Below are 19,655 nucleotides of genomic sequence, written 5' to 3'. Positions count from 1 at the left end.
TTAGATTAGAGACATATTTCAATTAGCATACCTTATGCTTGCATCCATTCATCTTATCTTGCATGCACCAAGGCTCGGCGCATTATTCAAATTGCATTGTTGTTTTAATTACTTCATTGAATACATGCTTAGACTGCATACTATTTAAATCAATTCATATGCCATATTAGTAGCCGAGCCTATTAATTGCATATTGCATGTGTTACATTAGACATTTGACTAGTTAGGAATCATGCATTTTTTTCTAACTCATATCTTCTTGGCTTGGAGTACTAGGTAACTTTTTAGTACTTTAGCCTACTTGCATGAGTGTGAGTGATTGCTATGACTAGTATGCTTGCTATGAGGCTAAATGCTTACTTGTTAAACTGCCTGAATGCCTATGGATGAAGGCTTGTTGTTTGGATTGGAATGATTTAACGAATGTGCGTTTAAGCTCACTATGTCTAGTGGCAAATTCACAGTTTTAAGCCCACTTTGTTGAGTGACAAATTCACAAACTCTAAGCTCATTTGAGGTAGCAAATTCAAACCCTTTTCACAAAACAAACATGAAATTGAGTTGTTCCAATTTGGAAAAACTAGTCTATACTTACTTGTGCGCATCACATGGTAAAGCTAGCTTAATAACCGGAACAAGAGCACATAATGTACATAAAAATCATATCATGATTAGTAGAGGCCGATCTTTGATCGAGCGAGCGGGGTTGCTCAATTCATGACTTTCCCCTCTTGTACCTAAGTTCCCGAGCCGAGGCAACTTTTGTGATGACAGACAAGTGGCTTTCAGCATGAGTCATGGGTTTTCTAAATTTCTCTAAAATAAAATATTTAGATGGCGATTCTGTATCTGGCAAAGCAATCCAATTTTGACATTTTTTATTCAAAATCGATTTTCTAAAAGATTTGTTAGATTTGGGCTCTTTGGTGTTTATAAATTTCACATTGCACTTGTGAAATTAGATTCAGAACCGCAGGAGTTCGAACTGTAGGGTTTATTTTCGAGTTTCCGAAAGGGGGCGCGAAAAAACCGAGCTACAATATTTTATAAATAGGTGGGCTGAACTATAAATTTTTTTATCTCAAGCCCAATCCAAATATCAAGTGGACACAAAATCTCAATCCAATATAGTCCTATGGACAAAATATTTTTCCAAACCTTAAAAATATCAAACTAGACTAGACGAATTGAAGAGGGCCGTCGGGCTAATAGTCACTCCTAAACTTCACCCAAACTTTCAAAAGCTTTTATGCAAACTATTTTTGAAGGCTTAGAGCATTTTCACCTGAATTGTCAATTTTAAAGTGTCACGTGTGACAATAAAATTTGACAGCTAATTGTGCTCAATCTGAATCTTCCGTAGTTTGTCGTAAATTTAACATGTCTTAGCAATTCCAAATTTGACATATCAAAAAGAAAATGTAAAATACTTTTATTTTTATTATTTTAATAGTGAAGATCAATAAAAGAATTTAAAAAAATATTTAAAATAAAATAATAAATTTGACACATTGAATGGAGTTTTTTTTTTCAAAAAATAATAATAAATAAGCCTTCGACCATTCATCTTCACGGGCCACTGCCATCCAAAAATTGCCCGAATGGTGATGGTAGCTTCATTCTGAACATGACGGAATTTTTTTCGAAAAAAGAGAGAGTAAATAAATAAAATAGAATTGCTGTGCAAAACTGTCGTCAATGTGCTTAAATTAAACTTAACAAATATATAAATAAATAAATAAATCAAAAAAATTAAATTTGGAAATTTGAAATTTGAAACAAAAAAAAATAAAAGTAAAAAATCTACTATATCCTAGGGTATATGTAATGTATCCTGTAGGCATGGAAGAGTTGAAGATCCTCATTTACGGCAGGGTCATTGGAGCCGAAATAGTTACTTTAAATTTTTTTTCTTCAGTAATGAGATTAAAAGCTGAAAATAGAGAGAAAATGGGAATAATGATAAACTAAAAGAAAATAAAACATAATTGGGAACTTGTAAGTTGTAGCAACCTTACATTCTCATCAATTTTCTTCCTAGTCAAACAGAGGATCATATCATAATTAGCAGTAACATATTGTAATTTAGAATTGAATTAGGGCAACGAACTCATAAATAATCGGGAAATTTGGCCATAAATCCCTCTTAACTTTCTTTTCTTGTTAAAAAGATAGAAAAAAATTTAGTACTTTCAAAACCTCCTTGTAATTATAAAATTCTGTATAAAACACAAAATTTGTTATTTGAATATTTTATTTGACCATTATACCCTCTCTTTCTTCCATTTCTTTTATAGCACTCTCTTTCTCTCTCTGTAATGCCCCGAAATAAAACAATATGCCAACCAAGAAAATAAGAATCAGAGTATAGATGAGATCTAGTTGTATAAGAGAGTGATATATGCAATTATACATTCATGAGCTTATCCTTGAATTTACAGCATATATCACAGCATGAGATAAAAACTGGAAGAAAAACAAATAATAAGTGCCCTAAAAGCTTACAACTTTCCAATGTAGGTTCTTGGTTACGACAAAAATGGACTTTAAGTCAACATATTTAAAGCCCTTGGCTATACAAAATAATTACAACAAAAAAGAAGCTCTTATTCCCGACTCTTCCAAGTTACTGCCTTGGCAGAAGCATATTACCAACACCTGAAATGTTTTTTCCACATAGGGTGAGCCAAAATGTAGTACAAACAATTTAACACAATATATAAATCTTGACAAAGATATGCCTGTGATTTAAACTCATTTACGACTATTTTTCAAAACCATGCTATGTCAAGCTTCATATCTCAATTCATTAATCATATCCATTTCATTCAATCAATCAAACTGAAGATACAACTCATTGGGTCTCAAATCAATATAGTTGTCATACAAACACATTTATTTTCCATTTTACGAAAATTTCGTCAGCGGGAATCGGCACCCATGTATACGCACGGTTTCGGGACATTCACCCTGGACACACAAGCCAACTTAATTTACTATAGTCCATCCCCTTTCTTCTCCCAAGTATGGAGTACATCCTCTTTCTCTTCCTATATATCATACATGTATAATGTATTAAAACACAGTCATATTCAATGACAACCGATAAGAGATTAGTTTCAATTCACCTAATCCTCATGCATTTTCTACAACAATCATATTTATCCTCCACCGATAGCCTCAAACAGTAATTACTAAATAGATATACAATCTCCGTGGCAGATAAATTATCAAATTTTCCATAGGCGAGAGATAATACATATTCAACTCCGCCATTTATATAAGCATCTATCCAATTTCACATTCTTAATGTCAATTTCATTTATTATACAAAATATCCATTTAAGACATTCTAGGGTTAACCTCCATTTTCTTCTAAAACCCATCCCGAGTATCAAAGTCAATGTATTTAACACCACACAACCTCATATCTAGTCCCATAACCATTTTTAACACATACATTCGAAAACCTCTCTTTTGGTTTTAAACCCAAAACCCTAGGTTTGTTAAAAATCACCTCAAGTTTCAATATTTCTTACATATCAACAAATAACTAAGTTAAAACTCGTAGAAGAGTGCAGAAAGTCCTTACCTCAAAGTTAGAAGACGAGCAAAACAAAGGGGAAACTTCAAAGACGCCGAAATTGAGTTTTGTTTGGATCAAAATGGAACTCTTGAGATACTCTACCTTTTTCCCAAAGGCACTAGGGTAGAGAAACCAACAGATCTAAGTGAAAATGTAGAGAGAATGCAGGTTTATAACAAAAGTAATCTATGGTGATGAAAAGTAGTGAAAAAAATAAATTTCGCCACTAAATAAGAATAATTCGTGACAAATTATAAAATTTTGTCACATATAATAAGAAAATAAAAATAATAGGTGACGAAATTTATTTTTGTCAATAAATACTTCTTTTTAGGTGAGGAATTAAGTTTCGTCATTGAAGGTTTTCCCGCTAATTTTTTTTGGTGGTGCCAAAATTTTGAGACTTTTGGTGAGAAAAAAATTTGTTACTAATTATAAAATTATTAGTAGAGAAAATATTTTCGTCACCAATAATTTTACATTTTTTTTTAAAAAACTTTAAATATTTTAAGATTATTTGGTGAGAAATATATTTTCGTCACTAATAATTTTTAATATTTTGAGACCTTTTAGTGAGGAAATTATTTTGTCACTAATTTTGAAGGGAAAATTTTGACAAATTGAGTGGTAATGAAAAAAATTGAGTACTAATTTTTCCTCTTTTTTTTTTTTTTTTGTGTTTATCAGTTTTCCTCTCATATCTCTCTCTCACTACAACAAATTGCAAATTTGGCGACTAAAAGATTTCATAAAACACACAGATTTATTTTTTGGTGGAAATACTTTCACATTACCGCCCAATTTATGAATTATGATTTTATTTTATTTTTTTCACATTTTTCTCTATATTTACATACGCCCAAAATTAAAGCGACAAAAAAATTCTGATTTAGCGCCTAATGGAATAATATAAAAATTTCAGTCCAATTTTTTTTTTTTAAACTCCTTGATTAGAACTTTGTGCCCTAATCTATCTATAGTTCTTTCACAAAACTGTAACAGAGAACCACCGTGAGGACGGTTCATCCTCCATACTGTGAGTTCATCCTGCACCAACATCAAGCTATAGCACCACCGTGAGTTCCAGGTCAATTTGTTTTCTCTGTTTCTCTTTCTCTACCCCTCTTTCTCTCTCTTCAGGTCTCTGGGTTTCTCATTCTCTACCCTAACTCTGTCTTCAGACGTGTTTACGTAAATGGAATTCATTGTTAAGATGAGATTAAAGTCATTTCATTTGTTACTTCTAACATCTCCAAACTTCTTTACTTTAAAGTGTTCCACGGACAACTTGAATGATTTTAATTTGAGGGGTAAATATAGAAAATAGAATGATTAACATGTTCTATATTCTGATTATGATATTCATATTCTACCTAATATAATCATTGAAGTGAATGAATTGTTGGTGATTCTATATACAGTAAAGTCTCATGCTTCTGATTATGGGTCTGCTAGGTGTTTGATAAAATGCCACAATGGCTAGTTTAGAATAAAAAAATCTGATCAAATTCAATCAAACAAAAAAAAAAAACCACGAAACAATTCAGAATAAAAAACCAATTCAAACAGAATAACCACAATAACACACCAAATGATCAAATTCAATCAAATCATTAAAAAATCTGTGAAAGCTAGTGTCAAATTGTAACTCACCTCACCGAATTGCTTCCTACAAGCCTCCCGATTCCCACAAAACACCCAACAATCACACAAACAAGGCCCATGATTCCCAGTACACATGACCTTCCAAACCTCACAACACTCCTCAGAAGAATTGAACTTGAATTTAGAACCCCAACACATGGCCTTATGTGATTCATTTGATAGTTAATGTTTGGGTACTGGGTTGGATTCAATTCTTCAAGTGAGTAAAGTTTGATACATATAGTATAATTTTATTATTATTATATATATATATACACCAGTTTAGTGCTTTTTGTGTAGTGTTTGTTTATTGATTGAAACCCACATATTATTCACTTTTCATACTTAATCAATTTTCTTTAAGAGTCGAAAGATTGAATTTTTCTAGGAAAGTTTCATTTTGTTTGATTTAGTTAATATTTTCTTTCATTACCTTGTTCTTCTCTTGTCTTGAGCATCTCTGCTTCTCTGTATCTGTGAGTGTTTGTGTTGTAGAAGGTTAAAATTGACTCGAGTTCTTAATTAATGTTCTAATCACATTAGTTTAGTTACCAATGATGACGTGCAAAATTTACAATGAGTAAAAAAAAAAATTTCTGTGCTAAATATTCTTCCATTTCTTTGTGATCAATCTGCGGCTTTTGTTGATGTATATCATCAAAAAAATATAATAAACAATTGACAAACTTAAAATCAAGTTCTAAGTTTTTTTTTTGGTTGTTGGTGGATATGAACTTGCCTATTACTAATTTCGATGCAATTATTACAAATGAATATAACTTCACTATTGCATATTTAAAGTTATCGATGAATCGGAAACATCAATGTCTTGTTGTTTATTTTACTTTTTTATTTTTAAAAGTAGTTTTTGTTAGTTATTATTTCCGTGTATAGTCTTTATCATTGCGAACGGATAGTTCTCTGATCATTACTTTAAAGTTTCAAAATTTGATGCAGAAGATATAAGCTACAACTTACAAAATTTATTTCAATATTGGACAATAAAGTGCCATATCTTCTATTACTTCAATCTTATCTTCATTCTTCATTTTATTTGAATTGAGTAGTATTCATTATTTTGACCACTATGTGGACAATATTGTGAGATTTTATTTCATGAGAGGCCTAAAATTTGGTTTACAGATTCATTGATTCCTGTTTATTTTCTTTGCTTTCTTGAATTGTATTTCAGGATAGTTTGGATGGAGTACCAGAGGTTTTGTTTGATCCGAATGGACTTAGCGAGGATGGAACGGTTTCAATGAGAATTTGTGCTGTTAACCAAGATGCCAAGTACTTGGCATATGGACTTAGCTCAAATGGAAGTGATTGGATCACTATCAAAGTTATGCAGGTCGAAAATAAGACAATCGAGCTTGATACCGTGTCTTGGGTGAGTACTAAAACATTCATCAAGCTTTTAATATGAATTGAAAAAGACCATCGATAGAAATATATATTGCATAGTTTGAAAAAAAAAATCTTTTTTTTTTTTCCTGTCTGTATATATGCATATCTTATTTGGTAAAAAGTGTGTTTTTATTTTCGTCCATTTTGCTGCAGGTTAAGTTTTCCTGTGCTAGTTGGACCCATGATAGCAAAGGTTTTTTCTATAGCCAATACCCAGCTCCCAAGTAAGTAAAACAGCAGCCTTGGCTTGTAATATTCACTTGGACATTTTGTAGTTTTAATTCTGTAACTAATATATGAAGAAATTTGAGTAGAAGATGAGTCTGGGGTATGACCCTTTCTTTTTTACTTTTTTTTCCCCCTTTTTTGGTGATATTTTGAAAATTACAATGTAGCAGTAACTTTGTTATGGACTAATAATAATAAACAACTCCACAGAGGTCTCAGCACCCCCTTCTGTTGGCTGCTGTTGATTAGTGTTGTCCTCCCCTCAAAGCTGCTGTTGATTGGTGCCATCCTCCTCTCAGAGTATCTTGTTGACAGTGGAAATCCACAGAGGCCAAAATTACCCATATAGCAGTCATTGCCAAAGGTGTCAAATTGAAATCCTTTTGGTATGATGCCTGACAAGTCATTGTAGCTAACATTATATACTTCAAGAAACCTAAGGGAAGCTAATTCTGGAGGGATTACACCAGACAACTGGTTACTGGATAGATCTAAAGCCTCTACACTCACAATGTTTTTTAAAATTGGAGGAATATGACTAGTAAGAAGGTTATTTGACAGATTAAGTACAATGATGCCTCGCAAATTGCCAATTTGGGTTGGAATAGCGCTGGTAATTTTGCCTTTGAAGATAGAATTCACAAAATAAAAAATATTGGGGGAATTGTGAATCTATATCATAGTAATGATGGTAAATTTTTTTGTCTTTGTCTGTAGAGAGAGTGAAAATTTGGATGCTAGCACTGAGACCAGTGCCAACTTGAACCATGAGGTGTACTATCATTTCTTGGGTACTAATCAATCTGAAGATATTTTATGTTGGAGAGATATTGAAAATCCAAAGCACAAATTTTGCAATTGTGTAACAAATGATGGAAAGGTAACAAGCTTTCTACCTGTACTACTTTCTAGTTTGTGTAGTTCAGTAGGAAGCACTTCACAGTTTCATCTTATCATTTTTTTGCTGCTGCTTTTGTCCTATTAGTGTGAAATGCTTAAACACCAGAAATGAGTGGTAGTCTCAGTGCATTTTTTTTGGCCTTGTGCATGTTTAAGTCTGTCTATTTACAAATCCCACTCTACCCCTATAGAAAATCATTGGTAAAGTGATTTACCCTATTTGTTGGATTTATTTTCAATTTGTTTTTTGAAATTGTTTAAGGGGCAAATTACATTAACGGTTCCTATAGTTTGAGTCTTGTGTCACTTTGATTCCTTGCTTTTCAATTGTAATACATTTGACCCTAAATTTTAAATCTTGTTTCAAATGAGGACAATTGAAGATATCGTTGCTCAATTTCAATGGCAAAGTCGTCAATTTGATAAAATATAAACTAATTTGACAAAAATAAATATCAAAAAAATATTTTTAAATTTTAAAAAATTGTTTGTACCCACTAAAGATAAAATTATGTAAAATTGATAAATCTTTTAGGGGATACTCACCCAAGTAGTCCATGAAGAAAATTTATAACCCACTTAGTCCCATGTATTTATACTTTTATTCCATAAGGTCATTTTTCTTGATTTACATTATTTTTTTAGACTCTTATATTTAATGTTGATATATATTACACACACAAAATTAAACATTTATTGCATCGAGATGTTGATTGTCATTATATTCACAATAATTTGGAATGAAATTTTGTTATTGTGGTGTTAATTGGTATTAATTTTTTCATATAACCCTTGTTAAAATACACACTAACCAAAGTAGAGACAAAACTATGTGTTTAATTTTTTATGTATTTTTGGGGTAATTCTGTTTACACATCGCTACTTATCTTAGTATACACCATTTAATCAATTTACACCCTACACAAATTAAAACATTTAATTTTATCTTAATACACATCAATAATTTTCAGATAATACTAAACTACGCTCATCTTCTCCAACAAATAAATATTGTATACAATTAGAGACTAATGTTAACAATTACACGCTTGAAATGTGAATTTTCTTCTTCAATAAAAATACCCAGGGCATAATTCGATTCAACGATACCGTTTACTCATAAGAATACTCAGATCCAAAGCAAACCAGTGAAGATTAAGCAAAGAAACAGACCTTGACACTGTCATAACCAGCGACGTGAAGCAAAGCGTACTAAAGCGATCACGATTGAACCAGTAAGGGTTCTTCGGATTATACTTCATCAACTCATCGTGTAGTATATGACCCATCGGAGCATAACCCACGGGAAGACCCGGGTGACCCGAATTGGCCTTCTCGACAGCGTCGATTGCGAGGAAATGGATTGTGTTGATCAATTTCTCGACGAGAGCAGTGTCAGTTTTGGGGAGAGTTTCGACGGCAGTGGAAGTGCGGACGGGGCGGAGGGAGTTGAGGCGCTGCCGTGAGGTGGTTGGGGAGCGGATGGGGTGGGAAGAGGAAGTGGAAGGGGTGGATTTGAGGCCGGAGTGAGGGAGGGGGAGAGAAAGGGAGGGTGGGTTGGTAATTTGATTGAAGGATATAAATGTAATAAAAAAAATTTAGAAAAAATATGCGTATTGAGTTAATCAAATGTGTGGAAATAGAATTTTTCGTATTTTTGCTAGGCAGTGTTGGAGTTGCTCTAAGCTAGTGATGTGATTAATAGGAGCTTGCCACGTACAAAGGACTTTTGGTTGTTAAGCTAGACTAATTGTGTACACAATTTTTATTGACATGGATAGAGAGATCTATACAATATAATTGATAATATGTTAATGTTTTTCTTGTTTATTTTCTTTGCAGATTGGTTTTTGATGACGTTTGGAAGCATACTTGCAAATCAAGATCAAATGTTGACTTTTTTTTTTTTTTTTTTTGTGGACTCTACGTTAGTTCATTTTGAGATTTGCTTTAGTTTTTTGTTATACTTAATGGATTATTATTAAATTTGTTTGATGGATATATTTTGATTTATAATATAAATTGTTTAGTGAATTTTTTTGTGGAGTGGTGTATAACAGCTAGTAGATTTCTTAGTACATTTAAAAGGTTATTGGAATATGAGCAAAGATATTTGTGTGAAATAATAATTTAAATTGAAATATAAAATATGAAACAAGTTTAGTGATGAATTTTTTTCGTCATTTGTACTTGTTATTATGACAAAGTGATTATTCGTCGCTAATAAATATTTTTTGTGATAAAATTTATTACAGCTTATATATGAAAGTTTTCATTGATTTTGCTGTTTGATGACTAAAAATTTAGTCACGTATATATATTTTGGTCACGAAATAAATTTCGTCACCCGTGTATGGCCTTTTGGAGATGAACAATTTTGTCAACTTTACATCTTACTGTGACGAAATTTTTTCGTCATCAATGATCAACATGTGTGACAAATTTATTCGTCAACTAAAGTTATAAATATGATACTGAATAACTATTTGGTGACGAAAATGAGAATTTTTTGTGACAAAATGATATTTTATTGGTGATAAAAAAATTTGCCACTGAAGTAATTTCATTGGTGACAATTATTTTTCCCCACGGTGCTTTTTAGTGACAAGCATTCAATGACAAAACCGGTGAGGAAAATATTTCCTCACAAATATCTATAATGACGAAATTAGCTCTTTGGAGACAAAAAAAATTCGTCATTCAAGACCCAACTTGTTGTAGTGTTTTAGAGAGAGAGGGTCTCAACTTTAGGGTTTTGAAGGGAAAATGTGTGAAAACGTGATGTATACAGGTGTTGCTGTAAACTGATATATACATAGTCCGCTCGAGCGCAAGAAATGACGCTCGAGCTCAGAATGTACACTCCTAGTAGTTTTGCAAACAATAGACAAACACTCGAGCACAATAAAGGCCGCTCGAGCAGAGCTCGCTCAAGCGCAAAAAGAACCGCTTGAGCGTAGAATACACTCTCCCAGTAGTTTTGCAGACCTGCAAAAGTACTGAGAGTTTGCAAAACCCGCTCGAGCGCAAGAAGTGCCACTCGAGCGGAGGAGCAAAAATCTGGGCAACAAAAGTTTGGAAACTAAGGATCTGTTTGGTAACGTTTACGTTTTCAGTTTATATTTATAAAAATTTATAAACTGCTTTTTGTTTATTTTTAAAAAAACATAAACTACAAACACGTTTGGTTTAGACAAAATATTTAAAAAAATTTAAAAGTATAAAAAAGAGTGAGAAATGGCAAGTGATGGCGGGTGGTGGGTGGAGACGAGTGGTGGCGGTGAAAGACGGTGGTGGAAAATGACGGCAGGTGGTGGGTGATGGTGGTGGAAGACGGTGGTGGCAAGTGGTGGGTGGGTGGGTGGTGGTGGCGGAAGATGGTGGTGGAAAGTGGTTGCAAGTGGCGGTTGGTGGCGGCGGAAGACGGTGGTGGAAAGTGGTGACGGGTGGGTGGATGGTGGTGGCAAGTGGGTGGCGAATGGCGGGTGGTGGTGGGTGGTGGTGGCGGGCAGGTGGTGGTGGTGGTGGGTGGGTGGGTGACAATGGTGAGTGGTAGCAAGTGGGTGGCGGTGATGGTGGTGGCGGGTAGTGGTGGGTGGGTGACGGTGGCGGATGGAAGCGAGTGGGTGGTGATGGTGGTGGCGGCGGGTGGTGGGTAGTGGTAGCAAGTGGGTGGTGAGTGATGATGGTGGTGGGTGGAGGGTAGTGGAGGCGGGTGGGTGACAGGTGGCTGGTGGTGGCGGGTGGTGGATGGTGGTGGCAGGTGGGTGGTGAGTGGTGGTAGCGGGTGGTGATGGCGGGCGGTGGATGGTAGTGGCGGGTGGGTGGCAGGTGGGTGGTGTCGATGGTGGTGATTGTGGCGAGGGGTGGGTGGTGGTGGCGAGTAGGTGGCAGGTAGGTGGTGGTGGGTGGTGGTGGCAGGTGGGTGGTGAGTGGTGAGTGGTGGTGACAGGTGGTGGTGGTGGAAAATGGTGGCGGGTGGTGGCTAGTGTTGGTTGGTAAAAAAAAAAAACTGAAAACTCAAAACGTAAACTCAGTTTTTGAGTTTACATTTTTTGGCCAAATTTATAAACTGAGACCATTGATTTATAAATCAAAAATTTACCAAACAAGTTTTTATTTGAGTTTTTTAAATTCTTATAAATATAAATTGAAAATTGAAAATGTAAATATTACCAAACGGCACCTAAGCAACCAATCTATCCTAAACGTAACCATAACAACCCAATAGCCAAATTTAAAGAAACACAAGGGAAGCAAGATATGATCAATAATACGAAACCATGAAACCCGAGTCTAGAATACAATAAGGGTCGGGTCAAAACTGAAATCGCTATACTTTCTCCCTCTCCCTCTCTACTTGATGGTTGTTCATCGTCTCCACCGTCTTCATTATCTATCAGCGTCGCTCATCCTCACCATCGGCCGACAACCACCATTTTTACCATTAAACCACCAAAATCTCAGATTTGATACTTACGAATTCATATTTGAGATCAATAACTTCAGATCAGAGATTAAAAAAAAAAAAGATTTGATAAAAAAAATGAGAAATCGAGATATTGCAATGAAAAATTAAGAGTTTTTGTTTGTTTGTTCATAAATCTAAAAGTAAAATTTGACTATGGTTCGCTCACTTAATATGTACTCTATTTTTGTAACAGTAAAAGTTTACTCCGGTTAACAACATACTGATTAGGGGTGAGCATGGTCCGGATTGGGGTAAAATCAGGACCAATCCGTTATCTACGGTTCCTGAAAAATTGAAACCAATCCAATCCGTTTAAATCATGGAACCAATCCAAACCAATCCATTTAAACACAGATTGAATCGGTTTAGGACCACGGATTCACATAATTAAATAACAAAAAATATATATATAACACTTTAATTTCATAAAAATATAAACATAGTGCTATATTAATTCCACAATAGCAACATATTTTTTTATAATAGCAACATACTGTTCTAAAATTTAAATAATCATAAGAAAACTGGTTTCACCATAAAAATTTAGACCATTATAAATTAAAACTAAAAACTAACGAACAAAAGTAATAAAAGAAGATATTATACGGGTTTAGGTTTGAGTTTAGGTTTTATATAGAATAAAAGAAGATACTATGAGGGAGGATGTATAATAAAAATATAGACTATTTGCACACGGTTCGGATCGGTTCCAATCCGGAACCGTGGGTTTCAATCCGGAACCAATCCGTGGACTACGGATTTTTAATTCTTCAATCCGGAACCGAACCACGGATTCAAAAAAACAATCCAAACCTATCGGATTGGACTGGACTGGATCGGATTACGGATTTCACGGATTCCTTGCTCAGCCCTAATACTGATATGCTTACTAATCTGTTTTTGTAACTTAGTAAGTTTTACTTTGATTCAGAGTAATTTTACTCTTTTTTTTTTTCATTACAAAGTAAAATTTTACTCTGAATCAAAGCAAAGTTTATAATAATTCAAAGTAAAATTTTACTTTAAAACAAACTGTGATGATGGCTTTACAGAAGAGTTTTGTGTCATGAACTAGAATAAAATTTTACTGTTGAAAGAATAGAGCATCATGAGAAAAAAAAAAGAGAGATAAAGAGACAGAGTTTGAAAATAGATGATCAAGAGGAGGAGGAGGAGGAGAAGAAGAAGAAGAAGAGAGAGAGAGAGAGAGATCAGATTTGAGATTTGCGAACCGTCGCAAATCGTCCTTTTCCTGTGACGACAATTGTGAATGATCACAGATTTGAAGTTGTGGATGGAACAAATGATGGTGGTAATGAAGACGGTAGAGAAAGAGTTCTATGGTGAGCGGCGGTGGTGTAGATGGAAAGCGACAGTGGTGTAGATGGGGAGCGGCGATGGCACCGATGAAGAGAATAGTGATAAGTGTGAGACAAAGAGAAGAGAGATTGAGATAAGAGTGAGTGATTACATGTTGACACACACACACACACACATATATATATATATATGAGGGTATTATAGTAAAAGAAATAACTTTTAAAATACTAAGGAGTTTTGAAAAAATCTATATAATTCTTGTCATTATATAATTCTTGTCATTTTAAAGGACAAATTAGACACTCCCCCTAAATAATCATGAGACTCAACATTAACATCAATTTTCTTCCCAGTTAAACAGAGGATCATATCATAATTAGCAGCAACATATTGTAATTTATAATTGAATTAGGGCAACGAAATCATGAATGATCATGAGACTCAACATTAACAAACCTGGCGCAAGGCTATTTATCTATACAAAGGTGGTTAATTATTAAATAATATATTTTTGACACTAAAATGAATGAAAAAAATTTTTAAAAAAAAATGAATAATTGACTTTATGTTTGGCAACCCCAATATAATTCAAAAAGTCAAAAAATTACACAAAAAAAGACATTACTATTCACAAATAAAAAATATTAAAAATATATTTTATATATATTTATAATTCAAATGCACTAAGCAACGTGACAGCTTGGTACATATTTTTTTTGGGGAAAAAAAAATTCCGTAGATAAAGTTTATTAGTTTGATGGTAATATTGGATCCTTGGGGGCCCATTAAGGGCTCCGTTTTGATAATCTGAACCGTTCAATATGTAGAACTCGTCGAGTAATATTTTCTTGTAAAAAATTACGTTGATCGGATATCGTTAACTATATGATCAAATTAGTTTTGTATAAATAAAACGGATGGTGTGATAGTTAACTGTTAGAAAAAACTAATCCGATTATATAGCTATCAATATCCGATCAATGTGATTTTTTACAGGCATATAATAATCGATGATTTGTAAATATTGAACGGTTCAGATTATTAAAATGAGACCCATGGTGGCCCCCACAGACCGACCATCACTATCCAAAAGTTATTTGTCCCGAAGGAGTTGATTATTTTTCTATGTACACATGCTGGGGCAGCCGCAGGTGGCTGTACAATCAATCACCTTTCTTTCACTATATACTCTATTTATACAATTTTTTATTACACATTTTTCATAAAAGATAAAAAGTTAACCCAAACATCCATCTTTTTTTTTTCAACTTTTTAGTTCAAAAAGACAAAAAAATGTACTTATTTAGTACATCCCAAACAACCGTATTATCATTTTGACACTAATAATTAGAAATGCTTAAAAATTGATCCTAAAATAATTCGTAAAAAATATTGTGTACAAAATTAAAACATGAAACAACAATGCTACAGACCCCCAGTGGGGGTGACCCCCAGTGACCCCCAGTGCCACGTGTCGGCCTGGGGTTGGCTGAAAACTCAAAAAAAAAAAAAAAAAAAAAACTGTTTTTTTGGACCAATGGGAGGGGACCCCCAGTAACCCCACTGGGGGTCCAAAGCTTTATTCAACATGAAAAATGATAATAGTGTGATGTGAGCTGCAAAATATATTTTTTTGTTGATAGCATTTGTTATTGCTCATAGCTATGTTTGGAAGGAGAAGGGGGTACTGTTGTGCCTGCTGTCCTTTTGTTGGAGATTGTCCCGAGTATTTTTTGATAATGTAAATCGTTCATATTATAAGGTTCGTTGAGTAGATCATTCATATAAAAAATTAAGTTGATTGGATATCTGTAACTCTATAACCAAAGCACATCTGTTTCTATAAAAATTAACAATTAACATAACTTTCAAATATTTTTAAAAACAATTAGGACCTAATCATTAGATTATAAATATTCGATTAATTTGATTGTTTACATAAATAATATTATTCACGAACCCTCTAATATGAACAGTTCAGAATATCAAAAAATACTCCAAACAATCTCTCATAAAGGGGCATTAGTAAGACACAACAGTACCCCTTCCACAGGTTTGGAATCAAATATTTGTAGTTATTAAATTTTTTTTTTATACATGTTTTTATAAATAATAAAATATTAAAAAAATCAAGTCCAATCTTGAAGCTTGATGCGAAATCTAAGCTCATCCGTTTTCAGTGGAGAGTTCTAGAAATTTATACAACATTTAAAACAAATTGAAAAAATAAACTAAAATATGACATTAATAAATAAATTTCACTCATTAAAACTCCTTTAAAATTATTATTTTAAAACTCCCAAATATTTCTATGTCCTCAAAAAGTCAAAGCAGTGTTATGTCTTTTATGATCGACATGGTGGCAGTTTCGTTGTGTTACGTGTACAAACAAACATTTGATGCTGACAACTGCCAAGTTCCTTGAAAATTATATTATTATTATTTATAATTTTTATTAATTAAATTAATAGAACTTATTATTATTTATAATTTTTATTGATTAAATTAATAGAACTTAAATATTATTTTTAGTTAATTTTTGAGAGAAAACTTGATAAATCTCAATCAACAATAGTGTATAATATTATTTTAAATTAACTTCTTTGGCTTACCCGTCTTTTCGTACTTAAATGAGTTACTAATTGTTCTGTTATGGCTTAGCCTAGCTCCAATTTAGTGATTTGAATTATAAATTTTATATTTTACTGAGATTATTATTTATGTAAAAAAATTAAATTGGCCAAACTTCAATAATTATATAATTTTATTATTTTAATCTTCAAATAATTAAATGATATATACCTATTCAATTAAAAAAGATAAAAATGAATCGATAATGTAATTATTGATATTTTTTTTTTTATGTAAAGCTCCCATTCAACCCTTAATTAGTTTTCCTTCTGTTTTCTTTAATTTTTTATTTTCTATTTATTTCCCTTTCATGCATGCCCCTCCATTTTTTTTCAAACCAAACGCAGAAAAATAAGATATTGAGAGAGAAAGAAGACATGGCTCTCCAAGACTATTGAAATAACTCACTCTTTGGAGACACTATTTGTAATATAATATAGTCTTGGATATTGGCTCTGAAAGATCAAAAAAGGTTTTCTATATAAATTTCTAATAAAAATCCTAAGTTTTTCAAAAGAAAATTAAAAAAAAAAAAATCAGTGATCACTCTCAATTTTTTTTTTTTTTTTTTTATCGGCAAACGTTAGTTGTTAGATTAGCACTTATGGGAGAAGATCTCTCCACCATTGACAAAACACCTAAGGACTTGCACACCCTTAATTCCACCTCTGGGAGAAGATCTTTTCACCCTTGACAAAACACCTAAGGACTTGCACACCCTTAATTCAACTCCCCTAAAGAGAATTGAACCCATAACCTCCTTAGAACTAAACCCTAAGAAAAGTATGGTGGCTAACTAGATTAGGCCTAGTTGGTTGTGATCAATCTCAATATCTTAACCTCTATTGCTGAAACAGAAGGAAGCGATGAATCACAAAGCTTTGCGATCAATCCTTGAGTAATTGATCCCTTCATGAATTTATAAATTTAAAATTATAAATCTTTAATTATTCTCAAAACGTAATAATACACCCAGACGAAGCCTTCTATGAATGTGATTAATTTTTCCAAATATATATATATATTTTTTTTTGGTAAACGAAGAGCAAAGAGCAACACATTGTCGTCATTACAAATAGACACGTATACATACAGACAATCATGACTATTCAATCATTCAAAGATCATTCTTTGAAATTTTTTATGTAATAATAAGTATTTCACTTGATTAAACTAGGTTATCCAAAGGAGTTGTCATATGTATATATTTTGACGCAAAGATGTAGGTTGATTTTTTAATTTTTTTGTTATTTTAATTTGGGTTAAAAAGTTTTGTTTGTGAAAGGATTTTTAGTGTTTTTGTTTTTTGTGAAAAAAAAAACGAAATGATTATAATTTAGATGTGATATTTTGTCTTATTAGAGCATCTCCAACGGTAGTAGGCATTTTACCTATCTAAATATTACTATAAAGTATATATTTTATTTTGTCTATCAACTGTTTTATGTTTTTACTCCAACCATGCTCTTTATTTTAGCTATTTATCTAAATACTATTAATTTTATAGAATGTCATGTCAATAACAAAGATGGAGGGAAATGATCCTAATGATTGAATACATTTTGCCTAGCGTTGAAGGCTAGCTACATGTAGCTAGTGAATATGAGTTGAGCCAAAATGCCTAATCATATGCCTAGTACATTGGAATTGAAAAAAGTGAATCATACTAGGCATTTTAACTAACAAGTATCATATACCTAGTGCATTGGAGATACTCTTAGACTAAAAAATCTATTTTATTTTTTTGTTGCTATTTAGCCAAAAAAATCCCATTTTAACTTATGTAAAGCGAAATTTAAGGCTTATTTTGGGAAGTTAAAAGTTGATTTTTAAATTTTTTACAAAAAAATGAGTAAAAAAATAAAGAGGTGATATAATCTAAAAAAATCAAAAAATTAATAAGTTGACTTTTAACCTATTTGCCAAAAGAGGCCTAATACTACTTGAATTATTCTTTAATACTAATTAATAATAATAATGATTTACAAGTTTTTACATTTTTTTATGATTAGGAAGTAATGTTTTAAATTTATTCAAGTTTGTAACCAGGAATTTTGCAACTTCGCTAATTTTTGAAGAAAAGAGTTGTAAAGAGCCATCAATTAGAATACCGATAAATGGGTTATTCGAATGGTTTGATTGAAGATTTAATCTATTCATTTTATAAATTTTTATGTATAAATTAATTATAAAAATAAAACAGCATTGTGTAAATTATTATAAAAATAGAAATTGATCTCAGAGCATTATTATCAAACTCGTTAGGGTTTTCTCTTGACTATTTTATAATATAAAATCATAGAAACACACTTCATCAAACTCAATTCTTCACTAGTTACTTTAATTGGACACTTGCTTCATGTAATTAGGGAGAGAGAACTTAACAAATGATTTTAGGTAATAAAATATTTAATATATTATATTTTATTTGTCATTTAATATATTATTAATATATTAATAATAAATATGTGTTAATATTATATTAGTTTAATATATCTCACCACTTATATTTGTTATTAATACAGTGTTAATCCATAAGATTATAAATAAAATATAATAAAATAAAAACTATCGGAAAATAATAAAAATAAATAATAATATTTTAATGAAATATAATACAGTGTTAACATATGAGATTATAAATAAAATATAATAAAAAAATTATAAACAAAGGAACATAATAAAAAGAATATTTTAATAAAAAAAAAATTTAGAATAGAGAGTCTGATGGAATGTGCACATAAAAAATAGGTTAATTAAAATACAAAAGTAAATTTTATATTATAATTTGACTCAAATTTTGTTGAGCTTGATACGGATACTCTCATAATCACAACTACGTTATCATTTTGATCTTCTCCTTTACATGGTTATACAATCTCTAACGGCTTATCAATTTTTTTTTTATCAAATTTAAATTTTATAAAAAAAACAACATTTTTCCTGCACTAACAGTTTCATCAGATTAGTATCAAATCGAGGATATCAAAAATTTTCACCAAATTGAGAACGTTTAAGAGCTTTCATCAAATCACTGTTCACAACTGTTGGATTTTCACCCTCGGAAGTCATTCCGAATTTCACCTTTAATCAAAAATTTATGAAAAAAATATACTGGCCGATCGAACGGTTGAACATCAGCCCGGTCATTGGCCTGATCGATCGATATTTTGATGAAAGCAACAAATCTTCTGTTGAAATATTTGATATCAAATAAAATTTTTGTATAAATTTAATAAAAAAAGATACACGGTTGAAAATTCTCTTATATCACATTACTATATATGTTTTTCTTTCTAATTTTGTTGCACTCAAAAGAAATTACTTTGTTATTAATTTTTTTTTTTTACAAACGTCTAGTTTTGGATTAACTGTTTCCTTTTCTAATTCACCAACCCCTCATCAATTGCTTCAGTTTTATACAATTAAAATTTCAAGGTGTGTTTGATTTGTGTTTTGAAATAT

At 32.0% G+C, this 19,655-nt stretch overlaps 1 protein-coding gene across 10 annotated transcripts; it reads left to right on the top strand.

Annotated features, from left to right (window-relative positions):
• The first annotated feature begins 4,463 nt into the window (after positions 1–4,463).
• LOC114279186 (uncharacterized) lies at positions 4,464–9,802 on the top strand. Of its 10 annotated transcripts, none has more exons than XR_014338759.1 (6): positions 4,464–4,673; positions 6,423–6,623; positions 6,794–6,864; positions 7,118–7,481; positions 7,586–7,748; positions 9,611–9,802. XR_014338759.1 is itself a non-coding variant. In XM_082884213.1 (5 exons), exons 2-5 carry the CDS (start codon positions 6,492–6,494, stop codon positions 9,620–9,622), a joined length of 378 nt encoding a protein of 125 aa, XP_082740339.1. In that variant the 5' UTR covers positions 4,470–4,673; positions 6,423–6,491; the 3' UTR covers positions 9,623–9,802. The 10 variants fall into 10 exon arrangements, 7 of the variants coding, with proteins under 7 accessions (XP_082740336.1, XP_082740337.1, XP_082740339.1 ...); XR_014338760.1 differs by having other exon boundaries at positions 4,470–4,662; XR_014338758.1 differs by having other exon boundaries at positions 4,470–4,673; positions 7,079–7,481.
• Positions 9,803–19,655: the final 9,853 nt, after the last annotated feature.

This window comes from Camellia sinensis, chromosome 8 (genome assembly GCF_055761805.1).
Source record: "Camellia sinensis isolate YWXY chromosome 8, ASM5576180v1, whole genome shotgun sequence".
Classification (NCBI taxonomy): Eukaryota; Viridiplantae; Streptophyta; class Magnoliopsida; order Ericales; family Theaceae; genus Camellia; species Camellia sinensis.
The sequence above is the reverse complement of the archived record's forward strand: the minus strand, read 5'-3'. Positions and strand labels throughout refer to the sequence as shown.